General features: G+C 37.9%; 1 protein-coding gene across 1 annotated transcript in view; it reads right to left on the bottom strand.

Annotated features, from left to right (window-relative positions):
• The window catches only part of SKAP1 (src kinase associated phosphoprotein 1), a 467,979-nt gene that overhangs the window by 426,919 nt on the left and 26,976 nt on the right, over positions 1-14,084 (bottom strand). The window contains exon 3 of the mRNA XM_083378139.1: positions 2,848-2,873. Coding sequence (XP_083234265.1) covers positions 2,848-2,873 — 26 coding nt within the window. The remainder of the gene's footprint in view (positions 1-2,847; positions 2,874-14,084) is intronic.

Here is a 14,084-nt window from a genome sequence, read left to right as displayed (position 1 = left end):
GAAATTAAGTTAATATAAGGCATTTTTTAAAATGTTCCATGTATTCAATTTTATTTTTAAGAAGAAAACAGCTTTACCTTAACCAGATTTTTCTTATGTACATGAAGCAAATATTAACCAAACCAGTTCAATTGTTAGATGGGAGGCAGAGAATATCACAGCCATCAACATGCAAGGTCTCATGTGTTATTCTTATACTTTTTTCATGTAAAAGTGTACAGCAGTATGAATACTACTTTATCCAGTCTCTGGCATGTCTTATGCTACTGCAAAGTGACTGATATTAGGATTAGTGACAGGCAGTGCCAAAGAATGTTCAAAATATCACACCATTGCACTCATTTCACATGCTAATAAAGTTATGCTTAAAATCCTACAAGCTAGACTCCAGCAGTATGTGGATCGAGAACTACCAGAAGTACCGGCAGGATTTCGAAGAGGCAGAGGAACCAGAGATCAAATTGCCAACATACGCTGGATCATGGAGAAAGCTAGGGAGTTCCAGAAAAGCATCTACTTCTGCTTCATTGACTATGCTAAAGCCTTTGATTGTGTGGATCACAACAAACTGTGGCAAGTTCTTAAAGAGATGGGAGTACCAGACCATCTTATTTGTCTCTTGAGAAACCGATATGTGGGTCAAGAAACAACAGTGAGAACTAGACACGGAACCACTGATTGGTTCAAAATTGGGAAAGGAGTCCGGCAAGGCTGTATACTGTCCCCCTGCCTATTTAACTTATATGCAGAGCACATCATGAGAAAGGCAGGGCTAGATGAATCAAAAGTTGAAACTAAGATTGCCGGGAGAAATATCAATAACCTAAGATATGCAGATGATACCACTCTAATGGCAGAAAGTGAAGAGGAACTAAAGAGCCTCTTTTTGCAGGTAAAGAAGAAGAGTGCAAAAGTTGGCTTGAAACTTAACATTAAGAAAACCAAGATCTTGGCATCCAGCCCTCTCAATTCCTGGCAAATAGATGGGGAAGAAATGGAGGTAGTGACAGATTTTATGACAGATCACCACAAATGGGGACTGCAGCCAAGAAATTAAAAGATGCTTGCTCCTGGGGAGGAAAGCTATGGCAAATCTAGACAGCACACTAAAAAGCAGAGACACCACCCTGCCAACAAAAGTGTGTATAGTCAAGGCTATGGTCTTCCCAGTTGCAATGTATGGCTGTGAAAGCTGGACCATAGGAAAGGCTAAGTGCCAAAGAATTGAAGCCTTTGAACTATGGTGCTGGAGAAGATTCCTACGAGTCCCTTGGACTGCAAGGCGATCAAACCAGTCAGTCCTAGAGGAGATCAACCCTGGAGCAATTTATGCAAAAATGCCTCTCACCTTGAAAAGCAGATCATTATAGATAATCCTAAACTTACAACCATTTTTTTAGTGACTGTTCAGAGTTACAATGGCACTGGAAAAGTGAATTATGACCATTTTCCACACTTACGACTATTGTAGCATCCCCATGGTCATACGATCAGAACCTGGATGCTTGGAACTGGTTCATATTTATGAAGGTTGCATGTCCCAGGGTCATGCAATCATTTTTTGTGAACTTCTGATAAGCAAAGTCAATGGGGAAGCCAGATTCATTTAACAATCATGGTACTAACTTAACCTTTCTCACTGATAGGCCCCAATATGTGCGAGCTGGGACTAATATTTCTAATACCATGTTTTTGAGCACAGATTCCCCTCAGGGCTGTGTCCTGTTGTTCACCTTGCTGACCCATGACTATTGTGCAAGATTTGCTACCAACCATACTGTGAAGTATGCAGATGATACAACAGTGGTAATCCTTATTCAGGATGATAATGAGGGTGATTACCAGGAGGAGGTTGAGAGTTTGATGAAGTGTGTAATAAAAATATTTTTCTTTTCTAAATATATCAAATAAGGAACCATGCTGAACCGGTCAAGGCATTTTAACACCACAAATTCCATTTGATTTCCTAAATACAAGTACACAAACATAAAACAGACATGGATCTGTAGAACTTTAGGATAAATTATACTGAGAATGGCTGGACACTAAATACATTTTATTTTTTTTATTGAATTGTAAAAAATTATAACTAACATTTTAAAAAGTTTCTAGTATTACATATAAATTAAAATATTTTAAAAAGAAATTTATCTTTTTATATTTCAAAATTACCCTGCCTCCAATGCCATAAAGTAAGGAGGAAAAAAGCAAGAATCACATATTACATTACCTAGAGAAAAAGAAAAGAAAAACAAAGGAAAAATATCTCTAGGAAATAGGGGAAAAAGATGAATATCAAAGAACATGATGGAAAAGAGACAGTAAGATTTTTATTTTAAAAAATTGATTATCTATATCAGGGGTCCCCAACCCCCAGTCCATAGACTGGTACCGGTTCGCAGCATGCCAGCAACCAGTCCACACAAAAAAGCAAAGCCCCATCCATGGGATGCAGGCAGCACCCAAAGCCACATACTCTCTGGTCCATGGAAAAACCTCTCTCAACAGAACCAGTCCCTGGTGCCCAAAAGGTTGGGGACCTCTGCTCTATATAATACTTCAGCTTTTTTTCCAAACCAGTTTCAAAGACATGAACAAAACTACATGGAAATCAAACAAGCTGCCAAAATATAAACGAGTCATGTCCACGCTATGTAATGAACTATAAAGAGTTTTGAGGGAGGAAGTAGAGATCCCAGGTCAACATGTTAGGAAAAGGTTTTTGATACAGTAGCTAATAAAGTTTGCAGACTTATTTTCAATATAATATATTATCACTCTGCAAACAGAATGTTAGTCTACATCATCATCTACTTCCTTTATAAAAAAAATTAAATGTACACTCACCTCCCGGTAGGAATTCCCACTGATACCTAAACAAAACAAAATGACAAAGACCTGTTGAAAAACAGAATCTACACAAATGTTTGTATCCATAGTTTGTATTTTCTATTGGCTGTCCTGTTATTTCTAGACATTTTAACAGATTGTATATTAGACAGTTTTTAAAGTTCTATTTTGTATGCATTTACCTGGAATCAATCTTTTATTATTCTTGCTTTTATTTTACTATTTTTAGTAAATCTAAATCTAAAAAAGTAAAATTAGCCAAACTTGATCAAACAAATGGAGGTTTTTAAAATGATTAGCTTAAATAGCATGGTTGTACAGGTAATCCTCAATTTACAATCTTTCATTTAGTGACCATTCAAAGTTATAACGGCACTGAAGAAACATACTTACGGCTATTGTAGCATCCCCATGGTCACATAATAAAAATTTGGACGCTTGGTAATTGGCCTATATTTATTCATGTTGCATTGTCGCAAGGTCATGTGGCCATCTTTTTCAATCTTGTTGTTGTTGTTAGCTGCGAAGTCGTGTCCAACCCATCGCGACCCTATGGACAATGTTCCTCCAGGCCTTCCTGTCCTCTACCATCTTCTGGAGTCCATTTAAGCTCACATATACTGCTTCAGTGACTCCATCCAGTCACCTCATTCTCTGTCGTCCCCTTCTTCTATTGCCCTCAACCTTTCCCAGCATTAAGCTCTTCTCCAGTGAGTCCTTCCTTCTCATTAGGTGGCCAAAGTATTTGAGTTTCAACTTTAGGATCTGGCCTTCTAAAGAGCAGTCAAGGATTGATCTCCTCTAGGACTTCCAGTGGCGGCGCGGCGCCGGAGACAGCCTTTTCGGGCTGCCCGCGGCTCAGCTGTGTTGTTTTCACCCGAAACAGCACCGATCAGCTGTTCGGGTGGATTGGAAGCCCCCTCCTTGGGAGAAGAGGAGGGGGTGAGGCCCCAGGTAGGGGTTGAGTTCTCCGGGGCTGCCTGAGCTTAAAGCTTGGGCGGCTGAAGGATTGAACTCCCCCGTAGCCTGGGTTGCTCCCAGCTGTTCAGCGTCTCTGCTCCGGGATTTTTGGAGCGGAGCCAGGCATTTGCGACCACCCCTGCCAGAAGGAAAGACCATGGAATAAAAGGAGCAGGCAGAGCGGTACAGGAGGATAAGGTGAAGAGGACTTTTATTTTTACTCTCTAGCTTAATGGACTTTATAAACTTAAAGTGAAAGTGCGCAACAAGTGAAAGTAAAAAGATGGCGGCTAAACCTCCCTCAAAAACTCTTCGGAGTGCTGGAACTTCCCCGGTGCAACAGACATCGTTGCAAGCTTTGCTTCCTCCTGCTGCATTGACATCGAAGGATTTACAAGATGCTCTTGAAAAACAAGCCCAGGTAATTTTGGAATCACTGGGTGATAAATTGGCAAAGGTGGAGGAGAAATTGGAGAAATTGGAGGAGAGAATAGAAGAGAGGATGGAAGAGAAGTTCAGTGCGATGAGGGTAGACATTTTGTCTACAGTGCATAGTGTGGCTGAATGTGTGCAAGATCTGGATGAAAAAGTGGAAGACCTGACTCAAAAGAATGCCATATTAGAAGTAAAGGTACTGGAGAATGAAGATTTAAGAGACAAAATGGACAGAGAACTGAGTCTTGTTCAATATCATCAGATGCAGTATGCTGTTAGAATCAGAGGCTTAAAAGAAAATATTAAGGAAGACCTAAAGCAGCTGATTTCTGAGGCTCTGGAAGCAGTATTGGGTCAGCCAGCATCTGAAATAAAGGGATGCATGGATAAAGTGTTTCATGTAAATTCATGGATTGCTAGACAGAGAAAGCTACCTAGAGATGTGGTGGTTTATTTTGCAAAGAGGGAAACTAGAGATGAAGTTATTCAAGCTGCCTATGATACTAAAGTTGTGATTGCTGACCAAGAAGTTTTGGTTTTAAAAGAAATTCCTCCAAAGATTTTAAGGAGAAGGAAGGACTTTGCATTTCTTGTGCAGGAACTCAAACAACGTGATATAAGGTTCAGATGGGAGATTCCAGTTGGATTGGTGGTGATGCATGAAGGCAAAAGGTACCATCTGGTTACTGTGACACAGGTGCGTGATTTTTACAATAATGTTTTAAAAGCAACCCCACTATCACTTCTGGAAGCTGCAAAGGGATCTGGAGAAGGAAAACCTCAAGAGGCTGAAGCTGGACAGACAGAGGAGAATGGTGCTGGAGGGGATCAAGCTATAACTTCCTTGGCTGATCCTGGAGAGCAGAGGGTGACGCGTGCCGCTTTATAATCTGGAGGAATGGCAGCGAGGTATCAATAAATTTGTTTGGGCAGGGAAAAGGCCACGAGTTAAACTTAAGATTATGCAGGATACTCGTGAAAGAGGTGGTCTTAAAATGCCCAATTTTAAATTATATTATGAAGCTGCTGCGTTAGCAGGAATAAGTGATTGGCTTAATTTGACACAAGAGAGATTATTAAATCTTGAGGGCCACGACTTGTTGTTTGGCTGGCATGCATATTTGTTGTATGATAAGAAGGTAGATAATGTGTTTAGAGTGCATATTTTAAGACAGGCATTGTTGAGAGTTTGGAAGAAGTATAGACATAAGTTAGATTGCAAGATACCATTGTGGGCAATCCCAAAACACGCAATAGAAAATATAAATGTTGGTTTTAAACATGATGTGACTACGTATAAGGAGATTTTAAGTTTGGAAAGAAATGTCTGGTGTCTGAAACCATACAGCCTCTTGCGAGATGAGAAGATTGTCCAAACTTGGTTTCAATATACTCAGCTACGGGCCAGGTGGAAAGAAGATCAGAAAACTGGTTTTACAATGACTGATGAAAATCTGATAAAGCAAATCAGAAATCAGGGTCCAGCACATATTAAACGGATATATCTTGCTTTGATAGAAATTGTTAAAGATTGTATGATTAAATGGGCCCAAAACATCCAAGAAGTTATTACAATGGACACGTGGGAAAGGATTTGGGTGAGGAACATAAAATTCACACAAGCTCAAAATTTAAGAGAGAACTTTTATAAAATGTTTTACAGATGGCATTTAGATCCTAAAAAGCTTGCAAGTATGTATCCGAAGTATCAGCCTAAATGCTGGAGGTGTGGTGAAGAAGATGCAACATATTTTCATATATGGTGGACTTGTAAAAAGGTTAAGGCTTTTTGGATAAAAATTTGGTGGAATATGCAGAAGATTTTTAAGCAAAGGATAAAGTTTTGTCCGCAACTTTTTTTGTTGGGAATAATTACAGATGTTACAGTTGTGGACACTAAGTTGATGCTGAATTTAATTACGGCAGCAAGACTCTTAATAGGTCAGTATTGGAAGAAGGAGGAACTGCCGACTATAGAAGAATGGACCTTAAAGGTTTCTGACCTGGCAGAGATGGCAAAGATATCGGCTTATTTGAAAGATCACTCGCAAGAACGTTATGTTATGGAGTGGAGAAAATGGATCGAGTATATCCAGAATAAATATGGGACTAAAAAGTTTCATGTAGCATTTGAATAAGTCTTCCTTTCTTTTCTCTTTTTTTTTCTCTTTTTTTATATATTTTATATTAATAGTGTTTGTAGTTATCCTATATGAGCTAGAGAGAGAGAGATTTTAGAGTTTATGGTTGTTAGCATATGGATGTTTATGATTGTTTTTTTTTTGTTTTTTATACCTTGTACTTAGCTCTGGGAAGTCGGGGGGGAGGGGAGGGGGGGAGGGGTAGGGAGGGAGGGATAGGGGAGGGGTAGGGGGGATTGTTAAAGATAAAATGTATGATAAAACTTTTCAATAAAAAAAAAGGATTGATCTCCTCTAGGACTGACCGGTTTGATCGCCTTGCAGTCCAAGGGACTCGCAGGAGTCTTCTCCAGCACCATAGCTCAAAGGCCTCAATTCTTTGGCGCTCGGCCTTTCTTATGGTCCAACTTTCACTGCCATACATTGCAACTGGGAAGACCATAGCCTTGACTATACGCACTTTTGTTGACAGCGTGATGTCTCTGCTTTTTAGTGTGCTGTCTAGATTTGCCATGGCTTTCCTCCCGAGGAGCAAGCGTCTTTTAATTTCTTGGCTACAGTCTCCATCTGCAGTGATCTTGGAGCCCAGGAAAATAAATCCTGTCACTACCTCCATTTCTTCCCCATCTATTTGCCAGGAATTGAGAGGGCCGGATGCCATGATCTTGGTTTTCTTAATGTTTAGTTTCAGCCCAACTTTTGCACTCTCCTTCTTCACCCGCAACAAGAGGCTCTTTAGTTCTTCTTCACTTTCTGCCATTAGAGTGGTATCATCTGCACATTTTCAATCTACTGACAAGCAAATTTAATAGGGAAGCCAAATTCACTTTACAACCATGTTACTAACTTAACAATTGCAGTGACTCATTTAACAACTGCGGCAAAATAGGTCATAAAATGGGACAAAATTCACTTAACAACTGTCCCACTTTGCATCAGAAATTGTAGTTGTTAATTCTCAGTTGGTCCTTCAGAAGTTCCTTGAAGCCCAATTTTTTTCAAACAACCTTTTCCTCATATGAATATTGCATCTTGATTTTTATTTGCAGTTTATTTCATATGATTATTTTTCTATTTTTTTATTATAGTTTTATTCCTGCTATTGTAATTTATATCTATTCTTTGTAAATGTCTGAGAGTATTTTTATTGTGGCAGCAATAAAATGATACTTTAATATTAATTTTAATAAATATTATTAAATATTAAACTATAATAAATGATACATTCTTTTTAATTTTCTTTTACATTCCACACCATTCCTAGAACAGTGAGCAGATAACAATAACATAAAAATACAAAACCAGAAAAATAGGAATATATACCTTACTGTCTGTGATGTTATATTTTTATATGCATTTTGTTGTGTTTTTTTAAAATCCTATAGAAAAAAAACAGAACTTGCTAACACAAGGTTCCAACATAACATAATCTAGTGCTATCTCACATAACACGGTATTTTTGACATCCTAAAATATGTACTGCATACAGTCAGAATTTGAGATTTGAATAGTAGTCACAAAATTTCTGAATATTGCTTCGAAGATATTTGCCCGCCATTACAAATCCAGATGCTTCATGGGATTGCACTGATATTGACCCAACAACTAAGTCAAAACAGTCTAGTTTTTGCCTTAGTACAACATATGAATTCAGCTAATTTTAATACAGTTGGTAAGCCATGATGAAACAAACCATGATTTAATACAGTCATGAAAGGCACTGGAGACAAAAGTTTTTTAAGTTTTCAGTTCCTAAACTTTAATATTCAGCATGCCTAATTATAGCTGCCCATCAAATCTTTTTTAAAAAATAAAGGATGTGAAATTGCAGGCACAATTTAAGAAAAGAGCAGGCAGAGCTGAGGGGCACAGTAAAATGCATCATCAGTTTAGAGTCCTTGCAGTGTCAAGCATAGACCCCCTTGAATTCCATTGGCCTGTCTAGCACCAATTTAGTGGTCGACCAGATTCTTATCTATAGACTTCAATAGTTTATGTTGCAAAGTACATAAATGGTTCTGATTCTTTGCACAATGAAGAATTTAATAATTTTATCAATTGAAAGTAGACCTCCTTTCTTAGCAATCTGTAACAAAACTTTTTTTCTTACTGACTTATTAAATTGTTCAGTTGCAGTTCAAATTATTTTTTCCCTCAATGTGAGGAATCTTTCTTCTATACTGAATGTTTTTAATCAGAAAGAGTAATTCTAATGAATTTGTGTCTTCTTTTCTTGAGAGGGATGCTTAATCTCTCTTGAATGTGTCTTCTTCGTAACATTTATCATGCCAGGTGCCAAAAATGATTTTCTGTCCCTTTCAATTTCAATTTGACCAAAAGGATTGGTACATCTGTCCCTAACCCGTCATTTTTAATACAATACATTGGATGGTTTTTCAAAAGTTAATCTGAGTTACAGTATACATATTAGACTAGCCAAGTTTTTCTTTCAGTAGATCACTTCTGGGATGAGCAGGTTTTATGCAGACACTCACCATGGGAATCAACTGGTTTTACCACTTCACTTAAAAATAGATACATCATGGTATCAAGAATATTTCTTTTTTCCACCCACTAATTTTATAATGCATAGCCTGATTTTGTCTTTATTCTAGCATTTTATCTTCATCATTTCTACTTCTGCTCTCTTTTTGGAGGGAAAGCTTGAGGGTAGAGCTTGCCTCTGTTTTATTAATCTGAATGATCTGAAAAGTGGAAAAAAACATACAGAGGAGGGGGGAAAGGAGGAGAAAAGGGAAAATTGTACAGGTATTTATGAAAGGTTTTCCAAGAATTATGGTCCAAACTGGAAGTGATATTCACATGATTTATCCTTGAGTAACTATTTATTTATAAATGGTAACATAGTGAGCACAAAAGAAACACAATTGGGATTGGGGAGTTGAGGCTTTTAATCTTTATCCATATCATGATTCCGCTGGAATAAATTCCTCACTACTTTTATGTAATTAAAACTTAGTGTATTAGCAAAGTATTTTGTAGCACTAGATAGAAACAAAACTAACATTACAAACTCTCAGCTGTTAAGCTCAAATCAGAGCTCATTAGGGGGGATGATTTTTTAATATGTTACACCTCTGCTCCGTGAGCTGCATTGGCTTCCAGTTGCCTTCCGGGTGAGATTCAAGGTGCTGGTAATGACCTATAAAACCCTACATGGCATGGGTCCGGAGTACCTAAGGGAGCACCTGCGGCCGGCGTCAACTTCCCTCTGCCCAGTGCGCTCCCACAGAGAGGGCCTCCTCAGGGTGCCACCGGTCAGAGAATGCCAACTGGTGGCCCCCAGGGGGAGGGCGTTCTCTGTGGGTGCGCCTGACTTTTGGAACCGTTTACCGGTTGAGCTCCGGATGGCTCCCAACCTTTGCTCCTCCTGATGTGATCTAAAAACTTATTTATTTGAACAAGCCGGCCTGGTCTGATGGGTTTGAGGTTTTAATTACTGTTTTTAAGTAATTTATTGTATTCGGGCACAATGGTTTAATCTGTTTTTAATTTTTGTATTCTGTACTTTTGGTATTTATTGCCCCGTACACCGCCCTGAGTCCTTCGGGAGAAGGGCGGTATACAAATTTAATTAATTAATTAATTAATTAATTAATTAATATATAAAATATTAACTGCTAGTCAGCCTAGATCTAATATTTTAACTTCCAATAGCAGGTTTCACAACACATGCTTAGTTTTATATTTAGAAGGTAAATACTGTAATGATTTAGATTTAGGATATCCACATTTCTCGCTTGAATAGTCTGATGCTATGAATCTAATCATAAAATGAATTTATAAGTTTTTTTAAAAATACTGTGAAACATCTAAAATATTGTATAGCAGAGGATTTTCCAAAGCTATTGATATTGATAGCTATCAAGGATTGATGGAACTAACTATTATTACTGTGGTCGATGTTGTTATTCAAATTACTATTAGTTAAAATTGTATTTATTAAATTATTTTCATATAATAAATATTTGGTGGTCAATAAACAATCTGAAACTTCATGAATGGATCAATAAGCTGAAGAATTTAGGGACCCCTGATGTAGAACATTTTCCTGAGTAAGTGCTTGTTAACATAAAAGGAAAACTGCACAAGAATAGCATAAAACACTTTCCATGAGGTTCACATATGATACATTCCAGCAGACACCTTCCCAAAGTTAGACTTGTTCATCTTCCCACTTTGATACAGAAGATACGGATACAGTCAGCATTTGGTTTTTGCTCCGAGTGCAAAGATCTATCAAGCTCACAACAATATCAGTGATATAAAAACTAACGACAAGGAGCCATCAAGGAAACATTGGCAGGTAAAGGAATCTGTTTAGTAAAAAAACCTCTAGCCTGCAAAACTGATTCAAATAAACAGGCCATGAGACAGATCCATAAAGTCTAGGTATAATTACACTCTCCTGAACTTCTGGCCAACAGAGAACACTAAAACCAACACAGCATGTATTTAACTTAGATCTCAACAAATCTGGGTTTAACTTGTAATGTCCACCCAAGGAAAAATAAACAGATTTACAAGCAGGGAAGAGGGAAAAGCGGGCTGTGAATACAAAGTATGAAGGAAAATTGCAGAATGCAACATTGATGCCTTTAAATATACTTAAAGTATGTTTCTGACAATGTAACTGGGGTGGGATGGAGAAAATGTGAAACTAATCTGACTAGTCAGTATTCATTATTTACAGTTTCAAATATGGAAATTATTTAGTAATCTATAAGAAAAAACAGATAAATAAATCCCATTATACGATTCCATCACCATGCTAGCTAATATTGATGGAAATTACAGTCAATATTTTGGATGGAAGGAATTTACGGAAGGCTGAAATTAGCCATAGGACTATGAAGTATAAAACATTGAAATTTCCTTGACCTATAATAAAACTAGTCCTTATCTATAATCTTGTGCTGTTTACATTCTTTTCAAAAAAACATTAAGAATGTAGAAAGACATGTTTGATAGTGTATTTTTCCCATATTCAGTTACAAGAAGATACTTTTCCACTAAACCTAATAAGTTGTTTAAAAACCAAGGTAGTTTTTTAAAAAGGTAGACATCCCACCTTTGGGGTTGACACATACATACTCACTGAGTAGACATAAGTCACCCTATTCTATTCTGCAATCCAATCTTTCCTCAGTTTCCTCAACCCCTCCATTGTAGACTTTTCATGAAGACTAATGAGATTTTAAAAAATGAACCAGAGAAGAAACAAAAGTGTTAACTGAACAACATAGCTAGGTGTAGGTAGGTTCATTCTATTCAGCTGTACATATTCTGTTATACAGATTAATTTGTTCTCCTTAGTTAGACACCACTGAACTAGGGACAAAATGACTGATCAATAAATGCACGTGCACAATCTATTTCAAAGTACCGTAATAAGAAATTTCAAGATGTTCAATCTACTCAGCGTTCATTTCCTTAAACTTAAATATTTGTTGTTGTTGTTAGTTGCGAAGTCGTGTCCGACCCATCACGACCCTATGGACAATGTTCCTCCAGGCTTTCCTGTCCTCTACCATCTTCTGGAGTCCATTTAAGCTCACGCCTACTGCTTCAGTGACTCCATCCAGCCACCTCATTCTCTGTCGTCCCCTTCTTCTATTGCCCTCAATCTTTCCCAGCATTAGGCTCTTCTCCAGTGAGTCCTTCCTCCTCATTAGGTGGCCAAAATATTTGAGTTTTAGCTTCAGGATCTGGCCTTCTAAAGAGCAGTCAGGGTTGATCTCCTCTAGGACTGACCGGTTTGATCGCCTTGCAGTCCAAAGGACTCGCAGGAGTCTTCTCCAGCACCATAGTTCAAAGGCCTCAATTCTTTGGCGCTCAGCCTTTGTTATGGTCCAACTTTCACTGCCATACATTGCAACTGGGAAGACTTAAATATTTCTAATATATAAGATTTACCCTGTACACAGAGAGTAAGTTTTTCTTCATTTCAACTGTTTCCTTGACTTTTTTCTTGTTATTTATAAGTTGAAAGTTAATTGTCTTTGACTTTTGTTACAAGTCTTACTTCTATCTGAGCCTTTGCTTTCCTGACTTCATCTTTGCAGATTCGTGCTATCTGCTGATATTCTGCCTTAGTTATGTGTCCCACTTTCCATTTTTGTACTTGTCCTTTTTGTCTTTCAGTTAGTAGAGAAATATTTGTGCAACCATGCTGTTTTTTTTCTTGAATTTCTTGTTTTTCTTTTTCAATAGTATTGTGCTGGACAGGGTCTTTATGATCATATATTTCAGAGTTTCCCATGCTTCTTCAGTTGTTTCCCCTTTAAAAAGTTCATCCATGGAATCTTTCCAAGGCTCTGAGTTTTTTTAAAAAAATAAACTCTTTTAAAGTTTAAGACATTGGTTGGGTTATGTTCTATTGCTTGTGTTTACACTATATTGTATTCTAACATGACATGGTCACTCTCCCCCAAAATTCCGGCAACTTCAACTCCCCCTATCACTTCTTCCCTATTAGTAACAATTAGGTTCAGTACAGCTTTTCTTCTAGTTCCATCCTCTACCTTTTGGATGACAAAGTTGTCAGCCAGATTGATTAGGAATCTGTTCAATCTCCCACTTGTTGCAGAGTTTTGTCTCCCAGTTGATATCAGAGTAGTCAAATTTCCCCTTACTACTGTGGTGTTTCTTATATACGTTTGTTAATTGATTAGCAAAAGTTCATCTATTTCTTCTGCTTGGTTGGTGGCCTGTAGTATACACCTATTGCAATGACGTTCTTTTTTCCTTTATATTGACCCATGCAAGAAGAGCAACTAAGAGGATTAAGAGAGAGGAGACTGGCAGGAATAGGGTATGGTGACATGATAGCAGTATTCCAATATTTGAGGGGCTGCTACAAAGATGAGGGGATCAACCTATTTTTCAAAACACCAGAAGGCAAGACAAGAAATGGATGGAAACGGATCAAGGAGAGAAGCAACTTGGCATTAAGAAGAAACTTTCTAACAATGAGAACAATTAACCAGTGGAACAGCTTGCCTTCAGAAGTTGTGGGTATTTCATCATTGGAGGTCTTTAAGAAAAGACTGGACAACCACTTGTCGGAAATGAGATAGGGTCTCCTGCTTAAGCAGGGGTTGAACTAAAAGATGTCCAAGGTCCCTTCTAGCTCTATTCTGATTGATTGATATCTCACCTGCCTATTCTCCTTTACTGCATGGGAGAAACTAGAATATGGCATAATTGTTGATCCTGAAGCCTCCTTCATGAAACACAATCACTATTCCTTTACCAGCTTAAAAAAGATGCATTGTATCAGGACAACATCTCTACTAACTCTATTTATAGAACTGTTTAGATTTATAAGAAGATCCTACAAGACCGTCATGATCCAGCCCTCTTTGAATCCCAAAGCTTATGACTGTTCACCATATACTGTACAGAGTATGCCTCAAGAAAAAATGAGGTTGACAACAAAAATAAAGGCTGGTACCCTGTGTTTTCCTGAAAATAAGCCGAGTCTTATATTTATTTTTGGTCAAAAAGACCCATTAGGACTTATTTTCAGGGGTCTTTTATTTTGCAGTCAGAGACAGAGATGCGATGGGGGGGATGGAGCTATCGCGGTGGGTGGCGGGTGGCAGGCGGCAGTCTGAGGTGACCAGTGAATGTGGTTTCAGCTTTTGCATTAATTCACAGATCGCTTCCCTTTTC

This window comes from Vipera ursinii, assembly GCF_947247035.1.
Source record: "Vipera ursinii genome assembly, chromosome: Z".
In the NCBI taxonomy this organism is placed as follows: Eukaryota; Metazoa; Chordata; class Lepidosauria; order Squamata; family Viperidae; genus Vipera; species Vipera ursinii.
This window is presented reverse-complemented; position numbering and strand designations above follow the sequence as displayed.